Raw genomic sequence first — 19,615 nt, 5'->3', positions numbered from 1 at the left:
TCCCCAGGGCTGGCACCCCAGGGGAACGGGACTCTGCGCTCAGCCAGGGATGGTTGGTGCCACCAGGCACTTGAAACAGGGACACTCATGTTCATCTCTTTTCTCTTTGTATCTTATCAATGCTGATAAATATCTCCAGGGTGGGTGTCAGAGGATGGACCAGACTCTGTTCAGTGGTGCCCAACGCCAGGGTGAGGGGCAATGGGCACAGACTGGGACACAGGAGGCTCCATCTGAACATGAGCAGAAACTTGTTTGCTGGGAGGTGCCAGAGCCTGGCCCAGGCTGCCCAGAGCAGGTGTGGAGTCTCCTGCTCTGAGACATTCAAACCCGCCTGGATGTGACCCTGTGTGATCTGCCCTGTGACCCTGCGTGAGCAGGGGGGTTGGACTGGGGGATCTCCAGAGGTCCCTTCAACCCCAGCCAGCCTGGGATTCTGTCTCACTTGCAATGGGGTGGAGGGTGCTGCCCCTCCGAAGCCCGAGCCCCCCAGCACCTGGGGGGAGGACGCTGCCTTCACCCCATCGCGCTCCCCAGGAGCCACCAGCAGGTCCTCTGCAGCAGCCAGAGGCCGTTTGGAAAGCAGCAACAACCCTCAAAATAAATCAGGAACAAGTCACAGAAAGCATCGAGGTTACACCACCTCTAGAACGAGGGTCACGAGAGAGCAGCAGAGCAGGAGCACTGCTGGGGTGTGATTACAGCGATCATTGCTTTGTCTGCAGGAGTGAACCACGGATCAGATCAGGAAATACAACCCCTTTCTGCAGGGCAGCAGTGCAAGTGAACCAAGGAACTCTCTGACTCCAAAGACCTTATGCCCATGGTCGGGCTCTTGGGAAGTGGAAACCTCAGCGGCACATCCTTGCTGCCCACCTTCTAGGCTTTGCGGCTGGGATTTTGTAATTGAACTGAAACACCTGAAACCACTGAATCCCATTAACAGACATAATCTGTCTTAATGTCTTTTAGCTTTGCATAGCGTTTTTGAAGTATAAGTAGGTTAACAGGTTTAATACTCTAGTTCATACCCTCTGGCATGGGCCTGTTTTCATGATGGTTTATAACGCTGCAGGGGAGGCTGAACTACATAAAAATGTATGTCATGATTTATACCTCTCTGCGCTTCTGTTGCTACTTTAAAACAAAATGTAAGTGATGTGTTTGCAGCGGGGTTGTATGTTGGTGCGCTGGTGCTGCGTGTGCCCAGCGGTGGCCGGTGTGCTCCTCGGTGGGACTGCTCGTCACACACCTGCAGAGGTCGGGCCCCTTTCAGACTGGCTCAGCCACATTGCAAACAAGGACCTTGCTGTGAGTCGCTTTCGGTGCTGGGGTCTGAAGGTTGGAGAGGGTTTCTGGAAGTGCTGCAGCTGTGCGCAGGCTTGGTGGGCAGCTGGGAATAGGTTCTGCAAACCCAGGAGATGAGGCGTTTGCTGGGGGCTCGCGCTGCCTGGCTCCCTGGCCTTACAGGGACTGAGGGTAGAGAAACCCACACTTGAAAGAGCCAGCATGGAAGGACACCTGCGCTGGGAATCGCTTCTCCTTCTGCAGGACTTGTGTTTGGGGCCAAGGAGGAACCTGCAGGAACAAGTCTGGAACCTGCACCCAAGGCTGCTCAGCACCCCCGTCCTGCCCCGTCCTTCTCTGCCGCATCTGCACCTGGGGACAATGCAAAGAACGGATTCTCAACGTGTAAACCCCACCTGGGAAAGCCTTCAGGAGCTCTTTCTTCCCCCTGCTTTTTACAGGCTCGGTGAAATTTTGTTTTAACAAGGACTGGGTACTAAACTGGCCCAGGCAATCAGTTAGCATGAGAAATAGCACAGTCCTCCCGGAGCAGGAATGGGGCCAACAGAAAGGAGAGAACTCGGCGGTGTGTTGCCGGTGCTGAACTGAAACACTGCCCATACGTCTGTGGAAAATAAGATGTCTGCACTTCATTCCTTCTGCGAGTGTTCCAGTGGGACTCTTGGCATCCTTTGGGAATAGTGTTCAGCCTGCCCCAAAGCGTAATTTTTAGTCAATGAACCACTCATCCGGAAACGTGGTTCGCAGCTTTACCCCAGCAGCGCTCACCTCGCCGTGTGAGTCTGCTCTGGTACCAGCGTTTGGCTGTGCCTCTTTGTTCTTCTCTGCTCCCCCAACGTTATCTCACCTGCAGACAGCAGCGGTGATGCTTGAGTGCTTTCCTCTAGGCCATTAGTAAAGACACAAGACACCGTGGGTGCAAAAAGCAGCTGTGGTGGGGCCCCAGGCGCAGCTGCATCCGAGATGGTTGCAGACTTCCCTGTTCAGCCAGGTCTTCATCGGAGCTGCTGTTGTACTGTGCAGATGCTTTAGTGAAAACGTGTGCTCCAAGCCAAACATCTGAAAGAAGTCTAAGTTTATCGATACTATTATTATCTGTATAAACCCAGCTTGGGATCTTACTGTAAAATGATCTCATTTTACTTGACAAGGTGCATATTCCATATATGTGAGTTGATTGGCATTAATGATCTTACAGACGTTATATATAGCAGCTGTCACTGTCATCATTTGCATGTACAGGTTGCATTTCGTCAAGGTGATTCACAGCCATGAACAAATCTTCGTATATGTTGAACCCCAAAAGCAACCCCTTTATGCGGATGTGGATTATGGCACAGGGAGGTTAAAGATCACAGTGAAAGGAAGAGGATTTCTCGCAGCTTTCCCATGTAAGGTGCTCTCGTGGGTGCTTCGAAGGGTGCAGTTAGGACGACCAGCACCCTTCCTGCAGAGCCCTCGTGTTTCAGCTGTCCTCCCGAATCGTCAGCAGCTGCAGAGACGGAGCGTGTGTGAGCCGTGCAGGCAAGTTCCGAAATGAAATTACTTTGGAGGGAGTGAGTACGATGATATTTACTCCTCTCTGCTCGGGAGCGAGAGGTCAGCTGGCCGGGTGGCGCTGTGGAAAGGCGCCTCTGCAAAGCCAGGAGGATAAACACGACTGGTTATGAATTCTGCCTTTGGGAAAAGCAAAGTTTAAATAGCCCGGTGTGCTAAAAGCTGACTTGACGCCCCATGAGCTGCAGCTATGAGAAGGCAAGGCGTCTTTTTGTTACCATCGCATCTCTGGTCCAGCCCAAACGCTCCCGTGGGGCACTGCTCTCATGGCATTGCAGTGTACCCATGGTGGGACATCCTCAGCCAGTGGTTCTCCATGGGGGGCCAGTTCCCTCGGGGCAGGTCGAGACAGAGGGCCATTCGGTGCATCTGTGTCGTGGCTGCGGGTGCGTCAGGGTGTGTGTTTGCTGCACAACCAGCAGCCTTGCAAGCGGGAAAATGAGGGAATGGCTGAAACCCCACTGCAGCCAACCGTGAAGGTTTCACTAACCAGCTTGAACTGCCCATTTGACTTCATCAGGTTCTGTTCATCAAAGAGCCGGTGCTCGGCTCTGGGCTGTCAGCACAGTGATGGAACGAACTCCCTCATTATTTATTGCAAGGTGCCCGGTGGAACAGAGCAGCGCAATTAGCGCCCAGCTCATTTGGCGTTTGCAGATGATCGCTGACCAGGGGAAGCAAGTGTGGGTTGGTTGCCCAGGGTTTCTCTGTTGAGGTTCATCATCCATCAGACCAGAACGAGCCCTGGATGTCCCGGTGCTGGGACCGGCTCTTCAGCGTGTGTGGGAGACGCAGGGTGAGCTCTGTAGCAGGAGCACTGGTGTCTGTGTTCTGGGTGATGAAAACCACGCAGGCAAACTCGCCCTAGCAGGACAGGGGGAACTCAAGGTTATGAAAATGAAATCATTCTTCTTTTGCTTTTCCAATGACTGCTACTGTTAAAATGAATAATTGTGGAGCAGCCGTGTCCAGGCAGCTGTTTCTGCCCACAGTTCTTGGTGATAGTCGAAGATGCCCTGCACAGAAGGGAAGCAAAGAGCTGCTGAACGTCACGCTGACTCAGCTGAGTCTCCAATGGTCTGTAGATTAGTGGTAGACAGTCCCAAGTAGCCAGTTTTGCTGATAAAAGGTCGGGTTTGATAGGGTTAAACAGGATGAAACAGGGTTAACGGGATAAATGCCTGCCAGCTCCTGTGCAGGGTCAGGGAGGGTGGATGAAAGGAAGTCAGCTTTCACTGTGAGGTCGTCAGCCACGCACTGTGGGGGACCCGAGGGCAGTTCGTGGCACCCAGCAGGCACATTGGCCTCTCTGCTGGCATTATGGGCAGTGTTGGCACTGCCAGAGCCAGGACACAGAGCTCCTGACACAGCGCCCTGGTCCGTCGTGGCAGCCCCGCCTGAGTCACAACCGCGGTGCCGTGTCCCTGCCCTGGTGTGGCTCCTCCGGGACCCCTCCGGTGGCCTCTGATAGAGAAAAGCTTGGGGAGAAGAAGCTTGTCCCAAAGATTTTAGTGGCAGATGTTGTTGCCTGGGAAAGCAAGGTTTGCCATTGTGGATGCTGCCTCCACCGTGCCCAGTTAATTAAAGCCAAACAGGCTGTAAACTTCCATGGGCCATTACCCCTCTCACAGAGGAGGTTAAGTGTGATGAGGGCCAAATTGCCCTTTAATGTGATCTAATTGATTTTATTAGGTGTTGTGTTGGCAAGAAGCTCTACGGAGTTCCCCCGACATCACACAGACAGGTTGGTGACATCCGGTATGTGCCCTTCCCCAGTGGTGGCGAGCACCGGGAGGTGCGGCATCAGCTTTGTGGCTGCCCTGGTGCGAAAGGCTTCCTTGCAAGTGGCCGACAAGGCAGCACAGCGCTTGGCACTGACTGTATCCTTTGCCACTGTGCTAAAAGCAAGAAAAATGAGCAAGATGATGTTTTTTATTTAATTTTTCGCTGGGCTGCAGAGCTGTTCTGGGCCCAACCTGCCACCCCGTGCTGGTCACGTCCCAGCGGCCGCGGCTCCTGCAGCCCCCCAGCCGCGTGTCCTGCCGGGAACGCAGGAGCCGCTCCGCCTCCCCAAGGTGGCCCCAAGGCATGAGGAGCGTTGATAAAGCCACACGCCACCCTGCACACGTGCAAAGTGCTATATATACCGGAGGCCCTCTCAGCCCGATGCTGTGGCAGTGAAACCCACCAGCTCTGACTAATGGCCCCAGCAGCTGTGTAGGATATTTGAGTTGATTTTCGTTTGCGGATTTAGTGGGTCTCTGGTAATTGGAACATGGCAACTTCTAACACGTAGCAGATGATATGGCAAAGGATGGAATTTGTCATAGCTTCACTCCCCTACAGCAAGACGAGCTCGTAAGTCACAGCTGACAAATCTTTTAATGACTTTTAAACCTCATTTAGAGAAAAGAATGACCGTAATCAACAAACAGTGATGGGTTACTAGTTCTCTGTATTATTAAAAAGGGGTCTCTGTCTTTAGCCCCCTCTATGAGAGCTTAATGCTGCAAAGGGAAGGGTGACGCTGTGTGTGAAGGGGTAAAACCAGCATCAACAGGGAGTCCCGAGAGTCCTTGCGGTCCTGAACCGTCACACAGCATCACAGCGTGCAGGACCGGCACGGCGGTATCGGTGGAGATTGAGAGCAGTAGACAACGTACTATCATCTCTGACCCAAAACCCCCTGACACCAGTGGGAAGATCCCCAAAGCATCGGTCACCTCTGGGCTTCAGGCGAACTGATGCCAAGGGCAGCACAGCACATGGGAGCAGGCGCAGCATCTGTAAAACCAGGCTTTTCTTTCAGACTTTGAGCTACGTAGAGCTGGAGAGGCATCCACCAGCTTGTGGTTTTGCCAAGTCTCCTGGTGTTCGGGGTTTTGCTAAACCCCCCGTGGCAGGAGGCACGTGGTGATATGGAAACCTCTGACTTGTGCTCAGTCATTTGGAAGAACCAGCTGCAGCCTCCTGTGTTGGAAGACGCGGGGACAGCCCCGGCAGCACCGCACAGCCCCGGGCAGGAGCAGGACCGGTTTGGCTGGCAACAGAGCAGCATCTGTGTGTTCAAGCAGCCATGGCATCAGGATGCAGGACTTGTGCTTAGAAGACAGCAGTGGAGCGAGATAATGAGAATTGCATCAGCAGAGCTCCATCTGCAGCAGCTCCTTCTGGGTGCCCGGTGGCCCTGGTGGGTGATTCAGTTACCTGGCGGTGGGTTGGCAGCGTGAAGTGGGGTCCCTCCTGCAGCCCAGATCTTCCCTCGACTTCAGTGTTGCCCTGTGGTCCTTCCCGCAGGAACCTGCGTCGTGCCCTGTGTAGGGTGGGACGTGGCCCAACGTTGGCGCTTGGGAGTGCTCCTAAAGCCACCCACTAGGTACAGCAAAACCCACAGAGGGGCTTGGGGTTTTTCATTATAATATAAACTGAGTTTTATAATTCACCTCTGAGAAAGGCTGGGAGATGTGCATCTCAAGAATCCTTTTGCCTCTGGTATTCTGGTATGTAAATAATCTGGACTGAGAAGTGTTCTGTTCTGTTGGACTAAATCGTGAAGAAGGGAAAAAAAACAGTGGAATCTCTTTTTTCCTGAAGGATCTGAACCATTCTTTCAGCACGCCATCAGTTACTGCCTAACGAATCATGGCATGAGAAAAAAAACATATCCATATTATGGCAATTTCCATGTTGTCCTTGCTTTTTGAGTTTCCCCAGAATGGCACCAGGATGCCCGAATCCCATACGTGTGGGAGCGGAGCCTCTTGTAGCACACGGCTGCAGCTTGGTGTGCGGCATCAGGCTGCTCGGAGGCAGAACAGCTGGCAGCTGCGACAAACCAGGGAGCGCCGGGCGGACGGGCCAGGGCCGGCGGCTCTAGCGCGGCTGCTCCGCCACTCCGCGTCCCCTCTGCCGCACGCGGGGAAGCGCAGAAAGCAGCAGCGAAGACGCCCGTTCGTTAATAGCTAAGAAAGTTCCCAGAAAGTTCACTTGCTGTTCCTCATAAATAAATCATTTGCTGTTAAAACAACATCTGGGCTGGTGGGGGGTGTTGTTCATTAAGGAACGTCAAGTCAATGGGTGGCTGATGAGAACCTGTCTCTACTGCATACGAGTGGGAGAGCGGGAGATGGAAACGTTGTGGTTTCCTATTAGGCTGTGAATGATGAAGAATTAAAGAATAGTTCTCAAGAAATTAGTCATGGCCAGCCATTAATGAGCATCTTGGTAACACTAATGAGCTGGCTTCAGATGCCTGTAAAAAGGGACTTTAATTACATTAATACATGTAGCACTGTCCATAGCCCAGTGGGTAATCATAGCATTTTGCACCAGTGGGATTACGGATGACATTCTGTTTAATTGCTGTTTCCTTTTCATTTTCTTTCCTTTTTTTCTTTCTTTCCTTTTAGAGATTCTTTCCTCCAAAGGATTTTGTTTCTGTTCTCGAACGTAACCTAAATGTTAGCCATGGAATTCTGCATGTGGAAGTGCTGCCAGACTGGGCTTATCTGATTCGATTGACCTTTAAAGTTTATTTTGCTGCTGTCAGAAAGCATGCTAGTCTGTTCACGAGGGATTTCTGAGACGATTAGAGGCAGAGGCTACTGAAAAGTCTACTTGTTGCTTGCATATTCTGCAGTCAAAGGATGATCCTAGTTTTGTTGTTGTCGTCGTTTTTTGGTTTTTAGGAAAAAAAGGCCTTAATGAGCTGTGCAGGGTTTGGAGCGAGCCCAGCCCTGCGGGGGCGGGCGAGGTGGGGAGCCAGGGGCTGCATCGCAGACCTCCGAGCTCTTGGTCCTCCCTTTATCACGCTTGTTAGGAAGCGGAGGGTTCAGATTGGGTATTAGGAACAACTTCTCCCCCAAAGGGCTGTGGGGCATTGGAACAGGCTGCCCAGGGCAGTGCTGGAGTCACCAGCCCTGGAGGGGCTGAAAAGGCGTTTAGACGAGGTTCTCAGGGACTTGGGTTAGTGCTGCAGTTGGGTTGTGGTTGGGCTCGATGATCCTGAGGGTCTCTGCCAACCAAAACGATTTTGTGATTCCATTCTGTGATTTAAGGCTCTAATGAATAGATTTTTAAGCTTTCTATAGGCACGAATAATAGTAGGACAGATGGTGACAAAGCACAACTATAAACTGTATGCTGAGCTGATAGGGTTTTTAACCATTGTACCTTTAACAACTGATTAAATACTTATTAAAACAGCAATTGATTGTTTATCGTTCCTTTATGAAGGATTTACCAGTTGCACTGAAATTTAAATCAGAGGCAGGTTTTCAAAGGCTTGGCAAGATTTCTCCAGTTCGAAATGACTTGTTGTTTTAATTAAAAATTTAAAAAGCAGGCTATTTGCATAGCAGGATGGATCATTGAAGGAAGATTATAAGGGAGCTAATTCTGTTCACACTGCTGTGTGCTCAGCAAGCACCTCTCTGGGCTCCTGCATTGAACAGGAGCGAACCCCACATTTATGGAGATACTGCTCAAAACCAGAGGGGTTAAGGAGACTAATTCTCCTTGCTGTCCAGCACAGAGGCACCAGCGGGGGGGGCACAGATGTCCCCATGCTTGCAGGTCCCAGTGCTTCAGCAATAGGTGACGTAAACCAGTGACAATGTGCTGCAGCTACGCCGAGCCCGGGGCGGCTCGGGGGGACAATGTGAAAATGCACAGTGTGTCCGAGGTGGCACAAAGTCCGATGGATGGAGGGGACAGCGTCAGCCCCTCCCACCAGAGCCCCGCGAAATGCAGAGCCCGGCATCTGCCACAGGCTGATGGTGTCAGTCTGGATTACTTGCTTACGTCCTGCAGCAAATGTGCTTTGGTGAACCAGACTTGGCTGACGTTCTCTCTCCCTCTCGGTAGCTTTGCTTTCTCCTCTGCACAGTGGATGCGCAGGGTGGGTTCAGCCTCCATCTAAACAGCGGCGAAGGGGACCGGGGTGGGCAGCAGCTGCTCCCCGCTTCACCCACCCCGTAAACTGAGACCCTAGTGCTTGGTGGAGAGCAGGCAACGAGGTCAGGTTGTAAGCATGGCTGTGACCCGATTCCCCAGGGGTTTTCAGGGTGCTTGCAAAGGCAGCTGAGTGCTGACCCGGGGTGCTGCAGCTGCGTCACCGTGTATGTGACATGGGCAGTTCCCATGGGAGCTGGTGCAGCGGCGTTGTCTCCTCATGTCAGGTGTTAACACAGTTTCATTCTACCAAGGAAAAATATGATGTGCAGGGTGGAAATCTGCTGGAACTGGGCTCACTGCGTAAGCCTGCAGAGCTCAGGGCAGGAAACGTCCTCAGGCAGAAAGTGGCCCCCGAGCAAAAATGTCTGGGGGCTGTGGGGTGCCCAGTGCAGCATCGGTGCCTTCTCCATCTCTGCTCCAGCCACATAACCCTGGTGGGGTGGCCCGAGTGTGCAGAGAGGATGGGGTGGGTGGCACTGGGGGTCCCGCGCGGGGGTGCGTCAGAGATGGGCGGTGACCCGGAGCCAGGTCAGCGGTCGGCACCAGCAGAGCCTGAGCGGGGCCGGGCCGACCCGTCCGCACAGCGGAACCCTGGAAGCATGCGGAAAACTTCACACACCCTGTGCAAGGAGCCCCTTGTCTGATAGGAGATGGGACGGCTCAAAGCAGCACTGGAGAGAGCCAGGGATCCACCCTGCCCGCAGCGAAGGCATCGGGCTGTGCTCACTTGTGCTTTGCAGGGGGAAAAACGATTTGCAAAGGGAACGTGCAGCTTCACAACAAGCTGGTCTGGCTCCCGCCGAGCTGATCTCCAGCTTTCTGGGCCCTCCAGCTTGCTCAGCATAGTGGTGATTTCCCCACAAGACAACCCTGGTCCTGCAGAGCTAGTCTAATAATTGTGACATCTTTGTCTATCCCTCTTTTTTAATAACTTTCTGGTCCCTTAACAATCACGTGGAAGCTGTTTTCCCCAGAACACCCAAGGACTGGTTTCCTTCTTGTTCTGTTTATTGAAGCACACCGCAGCCAGAAGGGCCGTCCTGCTCTCCAGGAGGAGGGCTGAGCCCCTCCGGGTTCCTGTGCAGGACTTGGTGGGGACTCAGAAGTTATTAAAAAGATTGCAGGGTTTGTGTTGGTTATTAAACTAATGCTTTGGAGCTTGGCTCCGGTGTTTGGGGACTCACTAGCAAATTGCTTGCAGCTCTCAGGGGAGGAATGATTGGCACCGGGGGTGGCGGGGACTTTGCTTTTAGATGCACGTGCATTTCTGTGCTCTGGACGGTGCTGTGCCGGTGCACTCAGTGGGGTCTCTCTGTCTTGTAGCTGCCTGTGTTGCTTTTTAAAACTGCTTTTTTTTTTTTTTTTAAATAGCTAAAAAAAGGGGTATTTTAGTCAGAAATCCCCTGGAGCCAAGTGTCTGTGTTGGTCGCTGCCTGAAGCGAGATGCTCACCATGTCCAGCCGTGCCAATTTGTGTGCGTTAACCACCCTATTCCTCCTTAAAAATCATCTTTCTTGCCGCTTGCAGGTACAGACGTTAAAGGTTTGGGATGAAAGCAGGGGGGCGACCTCCAGAAAGCACTGAGGTGGTGCAGGAGTGCGTTTTGTCCTATGCAGGAGTATATGAGATGGTTAAAAAGGGTGGGTGCATCATTCAGCGGTGCAGCAGCCGGGGTGTAACATTCATATGCTAGCAAGGCACAGGTTTGCTGATGCTTTTTTGGCACCCTAAGTGCCAAATTTTCCCCAGAGCTGGAGGGTCTGTGGACCCCGCGCCGCAGTCCCTGCAGGACGTCTTCATTTGTCACCTGGCTCCCGGTGGAAAGCCACCAAGTTGGGAAAACTTGTTAATGAATGGAGGTGGGGACAGGATGAAAAACTGCATCTCCCCTTTTGTGAACAAGCGTGATAAGAGGAGAATAACAGCCTGGCTGTGTGGAGCCATCGCTCTGGAATAAAGAGAGCTTTCTGCAGGAGGGAGTGGTGAGACGCGGTGGCTTTTCTTCACCACCTCCTTTGACAGTTCGTCACTAAGACTGAGGCCTCTGGGGTTTTCAGACGCCTGGCTCTCAATTAAACAGCTAATCTGTGAAGCAAGGCACTTGAAGCAGGGAGGAAAAATAGCTTATCAAGTAAACCAGTTCTGGCCTTGGGCTGTTACCGGATTGAATATCAATATTTTTAAGGGGTTCCTGACCGTTAGTGGCAGCAGGGACCGTGACGGTGGTGCCAGCCGTGCTGTCCTAGGGCGAGGAGAGGTGCTGGTGCGGGGAGTGCTTGGTCGGTGGGTCCCTGCACCTCCTTGTGCTGCAGCATCCAGATGGGGATGCACAGGGGTGCTCAGCCTGTCCTGGAGCGTGGGAGCCCCGTGGGACCTCGGAGCGTCCTCAGCACCTTGAGGAAATGGCACAGGGAATCCTTAACTTCTTGGGGTACAAAGCTCAGTTAATCCCATATTGTGTTTTCTTCTCAGCCTGGTGCTGGCAAACAGTTTTCCTTGTGCTGTGCATAGTAGGATGGTAATCACAGATGATTTGGGTTGAAGGGACCTTCAAAGCCCCCCTAGTTCCCCCCTGCCATGACAGGGACATCTTCACCAGCTCAGGGTGCTCAGAGCCCCGTCCAGCCCGGCCTGGGATGTCTCCAGGGATGGTTCATCCACCACCTCTCTGGGAACCTGGGCCAGGCTCTCACCACCCTCAGGGCAACAATTTCTTCCTCGTGTCCAGCCTGAATAAATTCTATGAAGAGCTGTGGTTCTGGGATCTGGGGAAGGGTCAGGCTGCAAAGAATGGTCAAAGAATGGCTGGAGAGTGCTGGGATGGCACAGGAAAGAAGGAAGGCAGGAAGGCAGGCCGCTCTCATGTCTTTGTGGCGTTTGGGCATGGGAGGCATCGTTATGATGTTTCTGCAGGCTTTGGTGAGGCACACACCCCTCCACCCCAGACCTCTCCTGTCTGGGCCTCAGTTTCCCTTGCAGAGAACAAGGATAATCCTGCCAATCTGTCCTTGGTGTCCTCCGGGGTCCTACAGATGAAGGATCCCCTTATACATTAATTTATCTGTGTCCAATTATTATTACAAGTTGCATTTTGTCTTCTTGTCTTTTCCAACTCGAGTCTGTCTTGTTGCAGTTGTGTGTTGGGGGATGAAAAGTAAAATAATAGCTGTGAAAATGCATCTGCTGAAGACAGCGATAGTTACTAGAGTATTAATCCATAACCAGTAATATGTGTCTCTGCTGTGTGTGTTTTTCTAATCAAGATACTCTGCTCTGACTCATGCCCGCTGGTTTTACGTGGTGGATCGGAGGGGTGGGCTGAGGAGACGCGGTGCTCGGTCGCTTTGCTGCGGTGTTGCCCGTGGGAGGGACACGAAGCCAGCGTGGCTGGTTCCTGTGCTGGGTTTAGTCCGGGCACAATGCAGAGCGCTCTCCCGGAACGCACTTACCTGGACTATGAAATATTAATGTGTGGTGATTAAAATGTCCTTTTCCAGTTGTTACAGTAAGGGAGCCAATAAGTGGTGCAAAATGAATGTTGAAAGACAAAAGCCTTAATGGCTGGGACGGAGAAGGTGAGGGGGGCTGTTTTCTCCAGGGGATGCCTGGCTTGCGTGGGGCAGCAGAAGAGCACTTTGCACGGGGTTTTCAAATACACAATACTCAGTATTTTATAAGCTGTGAAATGAGAGCGGTGCAGGCCACTTGTTAAATGAAGGACATCCTGGTGGTGCCCAAAATCTCCGAGCGATGCTGTGCTATAAGCCCAGAGTCCCAGCTCCTCAGGTCCCTGGCAAAGCCCCGCGCCGCGCCTGGGCAGGACAGCAGATGGCACGGGGACAGCATCCCATCTGCAGAGACGTCAGGTCCTCCTTGGCTGCCTCCCAAGGCTTTCCCAGCAGCGTGGCCGTCACCTTGCCTGACCTTGAGTTTGCCATCTGGTGGCCCCGTCCCATCGCTCGTCAGCCACAGGCACGTCTCCCGCACAGACCTGCCGTGTCCTGACATGGCCTCGAAGCCAGCAGGGAGCCGAGGGGAACGCTCTGCCCAGGGAGGAGGGTGCTGAGCTCCTCACTCCATCGCACCAGGGAGGAGACAGACAGCACAGGGGACAAACACACGCTGGTCCAGCTGCAGAGAGCTTGGGGGAAGGTCGCAGGAGCCAGATGGGGGGTGCGAGGTGGGGATGGGGGAACAAAGACCTGAGAGAGGAGCGGGATCCCCTACACCCTCCCACCTGCATGGCAGCCAGGATCATCACAGACTCCCACAATGTCGGGGATGGGAAGAGGCCTGGAAAGCTCATCTAGTGCAATCCCCCCATGGAGCAGGAACACCCAGATGAGGTTACACAGGAAGGTGTCCAGGCGGGTTGGAATGTCTGCACAGAAGGAGACTCCACAACCCCCCTGGGCAGCCTGGGCCAGGCTCTGCCACCATCACTGGGAAGAAGTTTCTTCTCAAATTTAAGTGGAACCTCCTGTGTTCCAGTTTGAACCCATTGCCCCTTGTCCTGTCACTGGTTGTCACCAGAAGAGCCTGGCTCCATCCTCCTGACACTCCCCCTTTCCATATTGATCCCCAGCAATGAGTCCCCCCTCAGTGTCCTCTTGTCCAGCTCCAGAGCCCCAGCTCCCTCAGCCTTTCCTCACACGGGAGATGCTCCACTCCCTCCAGCATCTTGGTGGCTGCGCTGGACTCTCTCCAGCAGTTCCCTGTCCTGCTGGAACTGAGGGGCCACAGCTGGACACAATATTCCAGGTGTGGTCTCCCCAGGGCAGAGCAGAGGGGCAGCAGAACCCTCCTCAACCTAGGGTCATACCTTGGGCTGTCCCTTAGGGATTGTTCTTCTCCAAGTGAAGATCCATCTGGTACCTTAGTGTCGACCTGAGAAACACCTCGACTCCATCCAGCTCTTTGATTTTTAAAGCAAACCCACAGAGTGGAGGGTCCATTGGCAGCAGCAGAGCTGGCTCATGTTACACCTGCTGAGAGGGAGCAACCCACTAGATTTGGGGGAAAACACGTGTTTTATGCCCCCACACACCCCCCATCCTACCCAAATCCTCCAGCTAGTATTTTCTGTTCCCATGCACAGAGGCAGCTTAACCCATGTCCCTCCTACACAGGCTTAAGGAGCTCAGCACCCTGATGTAATTGGTGTTTGCAACTGCAAACAGCTGGGCAGAGATTCAGACCAGTGTAAATAACACACTGCTGGGCTGGGTTGTATTTGGGAAGGATTTGGGCAAAGAGCAACAGCTTAGGGGTTTCCTTAAGCTGGGACTCAGGGTGTAGCAACAGTGATGGAGTGTGAAAACAGATCCAGAGGTGTGTTTCATTTGAGCACTGTGTTTTATTTGGAGGAAGAGAGCATTCCTCCTGCATGCCTGCAGCTGGGCCAGACCTGGGAATGGCATGGCTGCATTTCACCAACCTGTTGGCTTTCTGTGGCAAAGTGTGTGGCTGAGGATGTGGCATGGGTGACGTCTCTCTGGCCTTGGGGAGGCTTTTGCGATGGTCTCCTGCAGCATCCTGGCGTCCAGGTTGGACATGGCAGCCCATGTGGGTGGTGTCTAAAAGCAACACAACCTGGGTGGTGGGGCTCCAAGGGCAAGAGGACTGGGCATGGGGAACGGAGGCCGTGGGGAGGTGGAAGGCTTGCATAAACTCTGGCGGCTAAGCGAGGATGAAGAAATGGGAGTGCATCATCTCGAGGGGAAGGAGCAAAGTGGGACCGGGGTATCCATGTGCCACGGCCTAGTGTGGGTGAAGGAGGTGCCAGAACAGATTTAGTCTGAACCAAAAATGTGGGCGCCAGGCACTGGGAACTCCAGGAGTCACCAAGTGTAAAGCCACGTGCTGAAGTCACTGTCCTGCAACACCAGGTCAGACACGTAGCAAGACCAACCAGGGCCACCCAGCTGCTGACACCCTACGTGTGTGCGGGCTCCGTGAAGGTCCCGCCGAGCCTCGGCCATCCCGGCGGGTTCAGGATGGATTTTCCTGGGACTGGCCGTCCTGGAGCAGCCTCCAGCCCGGCTTTGTGCAAGTTCTTCTGCAAAACAAGTCCCCGAGGCTCAGGCTGGGTACTCAACGTGAGCAAACAGCTGAAAGCAGCCTTGGCTCTTGTGTCTGTCCACTTCTGCAGCAGGATTGGGGACAGTTTCCTTGGTGAGCGTCTTCATGACTGCACTGCAAAAATATGTGAAAATAGATTGCATTAAACAAGTGTTATTATATAGGCTGGAACTTGGAGCAGCCTGGAGAGGCTGGGCACCACTTGGCAGAGATGTGAGAATTTAATTCACTCATGTGCTTTTAAAATTCTTGTCCTTTGGTTATTTTTTCCATTTGTTTTAGGAACACTGTGTCTGCTCGGAATTGTTTCTAAATGAGTAAAACAAAAGTCTCTGATTCTTTTAATCTATAAGGGTGAAAGGGAAAATAAACCAAGCCAGACTCAAAGTCTACATTTTTTTTATTGGATCTCGCAGGGAGATCATTTCCAGGCTCAGCGATGGGTTAATAGAGCAACAGGGGTTAGAGCTGGATGAGTTTATTGTGCCATCACCTCCTCCCTCTGCTCCACGTAGACTCTCAGCCTGGCCAGGTATCTCCAGCGCTCTGTGTGCTCTGGCTTTGATGCTGAAAGGAGTCGAGTGTCCAGCACTTGTGCTCTCAAAAGCACAATTAAAAAGGTGGAGGTCTGCACATCACAGCTTGTCTGTTCAGAGCGCATTGATTGCAATCGGTGTTGAGTGCCCCGTCTCCCCAGGTCCGGCTGCACACACCATCTGCACGTGGGGCTGCGTGAGTCTCCTCTGTTGTCTCTTTGCCTCCGTGCTGGACTGAAGTTTCAGATCCTGGAGACACAGAGCCAGGGGCTGCAGGAGCTTGTCTGTGTGGGCAGAAGTACCCGCAGGCAACGTGGGACCATGGGCAGGAGCGGCCCCACTGGGTATCCCGAGGAGCGGGTACCTCAGGACATCCATCACCCCAGGAGCCAAACCGGGGCTCACCGGGCAGAGGTGAGACAGGTGTGATGAGTTATCCCCACTAATGGGTTTAAGAGGAGATAGAAGCAACGAGGGACTTCGTGTCCTGGGGGGAAGTTCAGTGCAGGAGAAGACAAGGAAGGAGGGCTTGGGGTTTTTGAAGGTTTTGGGTGCAACCCCAAAAAGCAGACCTGGAAATGTGTGGCTTTTTCCCAGGCTCTACCTGCCTAGTGAGGAGTGTGGGAAAGACTCACTGTGTGGTTTAGGGCTTGGCAGAGCCAGAGCATCCCGGGCTGCCGGCGTCAGTGCCCGGGCAGACCCTGCCAGGGCTTGGGGACCGGGCTGCACCCATTCAGTCAGGCAGCTGTCACTGTCCCCAGCTTGGACCAAGCTGCTCAGACACACTTGGGCTTTGAGCCCAGAGACCCAAACCCCAAAGCCAGGCAGTGCTTCAGCTCTGCCCAGTGCCAGGGCAGACCCTGGGGACTACCAGGGAGGGGACACCATGGCCCTGTGGTAGCCACGCATCCCCTGTGCCAGGCTGAGTGACCTCCTGGAGCTGGGGACACCCAGGTGCTGCTGCGAGGGGCTGGGGAAGAGCAGCACCTCGATGTGCATCGTTAAATACCTTCCACAGCTCTGAGCTGACTTTTCCCGGGTGAAAACCACAAACCACACACGGTTTATGCAGCACCAATAGCGATCCTAAAGCACCCCCTCTGTTTCTGGAAGAGGAAAATCAAAGGGATCTCTTAGGACAGCTGTAATTTTTGCTGCAGAAATGTGAGCAGGCAGCCAGACCACCTTTAATTTCGTGCAATTTCCAGCCTTGCCCCTTGGTCCTCTTGGTCCTCAGAGGTGAAACCTGTTCTTAGGGGCTGCCCGTGAAACACCCCAGGTAAGAAAGTCGAGGATGGTGCCTTGCAGCTGCGGGAAGCGGGTTGGAGCGGCTTCCAGCTCGTCTGGCGGATGCTCAGTGATTCCCAAGCAAACAGTGACACCTCCTGTTCACAAAAACACAACTCAGAGCCCAGTGAGTACGTGCACAGGCAGGCAGCAGAGTGCGGATACGAGACAGGAGCACATGGGCTGCTTCACCACTTAAATCCCTTCATTTGCCTCCAGAAAAGTCAAGTCCACTTGCAGCTGTGAGTGCGGGTCCGTAGGGACGAAGCTGCCGCCGTGTCCCTGTGCGTGGTGAGAACTGGCCTGAGCTGGGAGGTGCTCAGCCTGGCCATGAGCAAAGGTGCTGAATGCAAACTGCTTTATAAAGAGCGGTCCTTGGGATTGTCATTAAGTATAGAGAGGTAAAAGCTCTCATACAGTAGCGTTAAAGATGTAAATTTTTAAAAACTTGTTTTGTGCTCTAAAAGCAACCAGCTTCTACCCAGCAAGCCTGATAAACAGGTTTCCAGCAGGAGTTCCGTGCTGGCTGTGACAGTCACCCCCTAGCACACAGGGGCTCCCCAGAGACGGGATCCCCCCAGCTGTGACTGCTTGAAGTTGAGGAGCTGGTTCCTTCACTCCAGGCTTACCGGGAGATTTATCCCCCAGCCCTTTTTGTAAACCCCTCCCTTGCACACCTCCCTGACTCTCCATTTGTTCATTCAGGTCTTCAAGATGTCATTGAAGGTGCAGACGAGCAACATCACGAACAAGAATGACCCCAAGTCCATTAACTCCAGAGTCTTCATTGGCAATCTCAACACAGCCGTGGTCAAGAAGTCCGATGTGGAAACCATTTTCTCCAAGTACGGCCGGGTGGTGGGCTGCTCGGTTCACAAGGGCTACGCCTTCGTACAGTACTCCAACGAGCGGCACGCGCGCGCCGCCGTCCTGGGCGAGAACGGACGGGTGCTTGCTGGCCAGACGCTGGGTAAGGAGCTTCTCCAACCACTTTGGGTGTCCAGGTGCAACACGGGTTGGTTGCTCCTTAGGGGATGGTCAAAGGATGGCCAGTCCAAGGCCAGACTGGGACATCCATCTGCAGATGAGGGTCAGGTTCAGTGATGGCGAGCAGGTCAGCACAGCCCAGTGATGACATAGTGACAAGGTGGATCTGGGGCCAGGCTGGGAAGTCAGGATCAGCAGGGTCCGTGGCCAGGAACAGCTGTGATGGAGCTGGAGACCAGCGCTCCTGCCACAGCGCTCAGGCAGGGGCTGGAGGTGCCCAGGTCTCCTGTGTGTGGGCATCAGAAGCGAGGCTGGTCTTGGGCGTTCTTAGTACCCTCAGGGCTGGGCTGTGATTGTAGAAGCTAAAACACAGTTCTGAATTGTGCCCTTGTCCTTGATCTGGTGGGGAAGAACAAGGATGGGAAAAGACATTGTCGGGTTCTCTTTCTGGACCAGGCCTGTCAAGAGAGGTGACAGTCTAACTCAGACTAGCTCAGACTAACTTTAGGCAGGTGATGTTAAACAAGATCACTCCCCCCGGACACATGGAAGTGTCTCATCTGCACTGCTGTGAGATAAGAAATAACAAACAAAACCACCCCAGCTGCTCCCAGCTGCATCCTTATTCTGCAGATTGCTCTGAAGTGTCACATGCTGAGAAGCTCTTGCCACCAGCTCTAAGCCGAGAATTGGAACTGGAGACAGTATTTTTAATGAAAAATTGTTATTTCCAAGCCTGCTGCAGGTGGTGGTTATTGGGCACCCAGGAAAGCGATTTGCAGCCCATTCCCACCTGCCTCTGGCACAGCGGTCTGAAATAAAAAGTTGTGTGCTAGATCTGCTGTTGAGACAGTGTGCTGTTTCTGTCTGTGGTTTATTCCAATACCAGAAACCTCTTTCCACTTGTCGTACGGTCCGGGCGTGGAGCTGCAGACCGAGGCGAGCGCAGCGTGCGGGGATGCTCCCAGCCCTCCTGTGCAGAGCCCGGAGATACGATGAAAGGGCCTTGGGGAGCAAAGGAGCTCGTTGTGATGCTCCAGACAGATACAGCAGATGCAGCCAAGAGACGGGCAACACTTGTTTACATAGCTGGAGAAAGATGAAAGGTTTAGCATGATAGGAACCTCTTACTCTCCTCTCAGTGCTGGTCCAGAGCTTTGGCATGCCAACAAGACAGAGGACTGTATTATAGCTGGGAGCCCTACACGTGTACTGGACAAGGTGCAAACTCAGCTCGCTTTCATGTGCCTTCCCTTCATGGCCACTTGTCCCACAGAAGAGCTCAGCAGGCTTTCCTTTGCTGGGCATGGACCTGGAAAAGCACGGGGACACTCCCCTTTGAGGAGAAACCAGCAGAGAAGAGCTGACAATGTGGTTAGAAAATGTCTTTGCACAAAACAAGCTAGAAAGTCTCCCTCCTGTGCTAAAAGAGGCGATAGCCACATAGACATGTGGAGAGGAGGGACAGGGTGGGATCAACAGGGACATGGCTGAAGAGACTGTCCCTGCTTCTGTTCATGGGCAGGGTTTGGGGGTCCTTTGAGGTGATGACAAAACTTGCCTCCCCAGGTGGGCAGCAGGAAGGTTTCTGCTTTCTGCCCCGGCAGCTCCAGCCAGTAACTTCACAGGTGCCACCACACGATCCTGTGCAAGAGCTGCCAACCATGGCTGCCAGGCAAACGGCCACGTTGGATGTGACAGGAGCTCCTGGGACCCGCCGCCCCCACGGTGGGACAGCACGGCTCAGGCAGAGGAAACGGCCTCAAGTTGCACCAGGGGAGGTTGAGGTTGGATCTGGGGAGCAATTTCTTCCCCAAAGGGCTGTGGGGCATTGGAACAGGCTGCCCAGGGCAGTGCTGGAGTCACCATCCCTGGAGGGTTGGACAGACGGACATGAGGTTCTC

At 53.4% G+C, this 19,615-nt stretch overlaps 1 protein-coding gene across 2 annotated transcripts in view; it reads left to right on the top strand.

The window, feature by feature from the left end:
• Positions 1 to 19,615, top strand: part of RALY (RALY heterogeneous nuclear ribonucleoprotein) — an 85,144-nt gene that overhangs the window by 59,709 nt on the left and 5,820 nt on the right. For both annotated transcript variants that reach the window (XM_065031816.1, XM_065031815.1), the window contains exon 3: positions 17,430 to 17,694. In XM_065031816.1, coding sequence (XP_064887888.1) covers positions 17,439 to 17,694 — 256 coding nt within the window. In that variant the 5' untranslated portion in view covers positions 17,430 to 17,438. The remainder of the gene's footprint in view (positions 1 to 17,429; positions 17,695 to 19,615) is intronic.

The sequence above is a fragment of the Columba livia genome, chromosome 16 (genome assembly GCF_036013475.1).
Source record: "Columba livia isolate bColLiv1 breed racing homer chromosome 16, bColLiv1.pat.W.v2, whole genome shotgun sequence".
Taxonomy (NCBI): domain Eukaryota; kingdom Metazoa; phylum Chordata; class Aves; order Columbiformes; family Columbidae; genus Columba; species Columba livia.
Note: the sequence above shows the minus strand (reverse complement) of the source record. Positions and strands in the feature narration are given on the sequence as shown.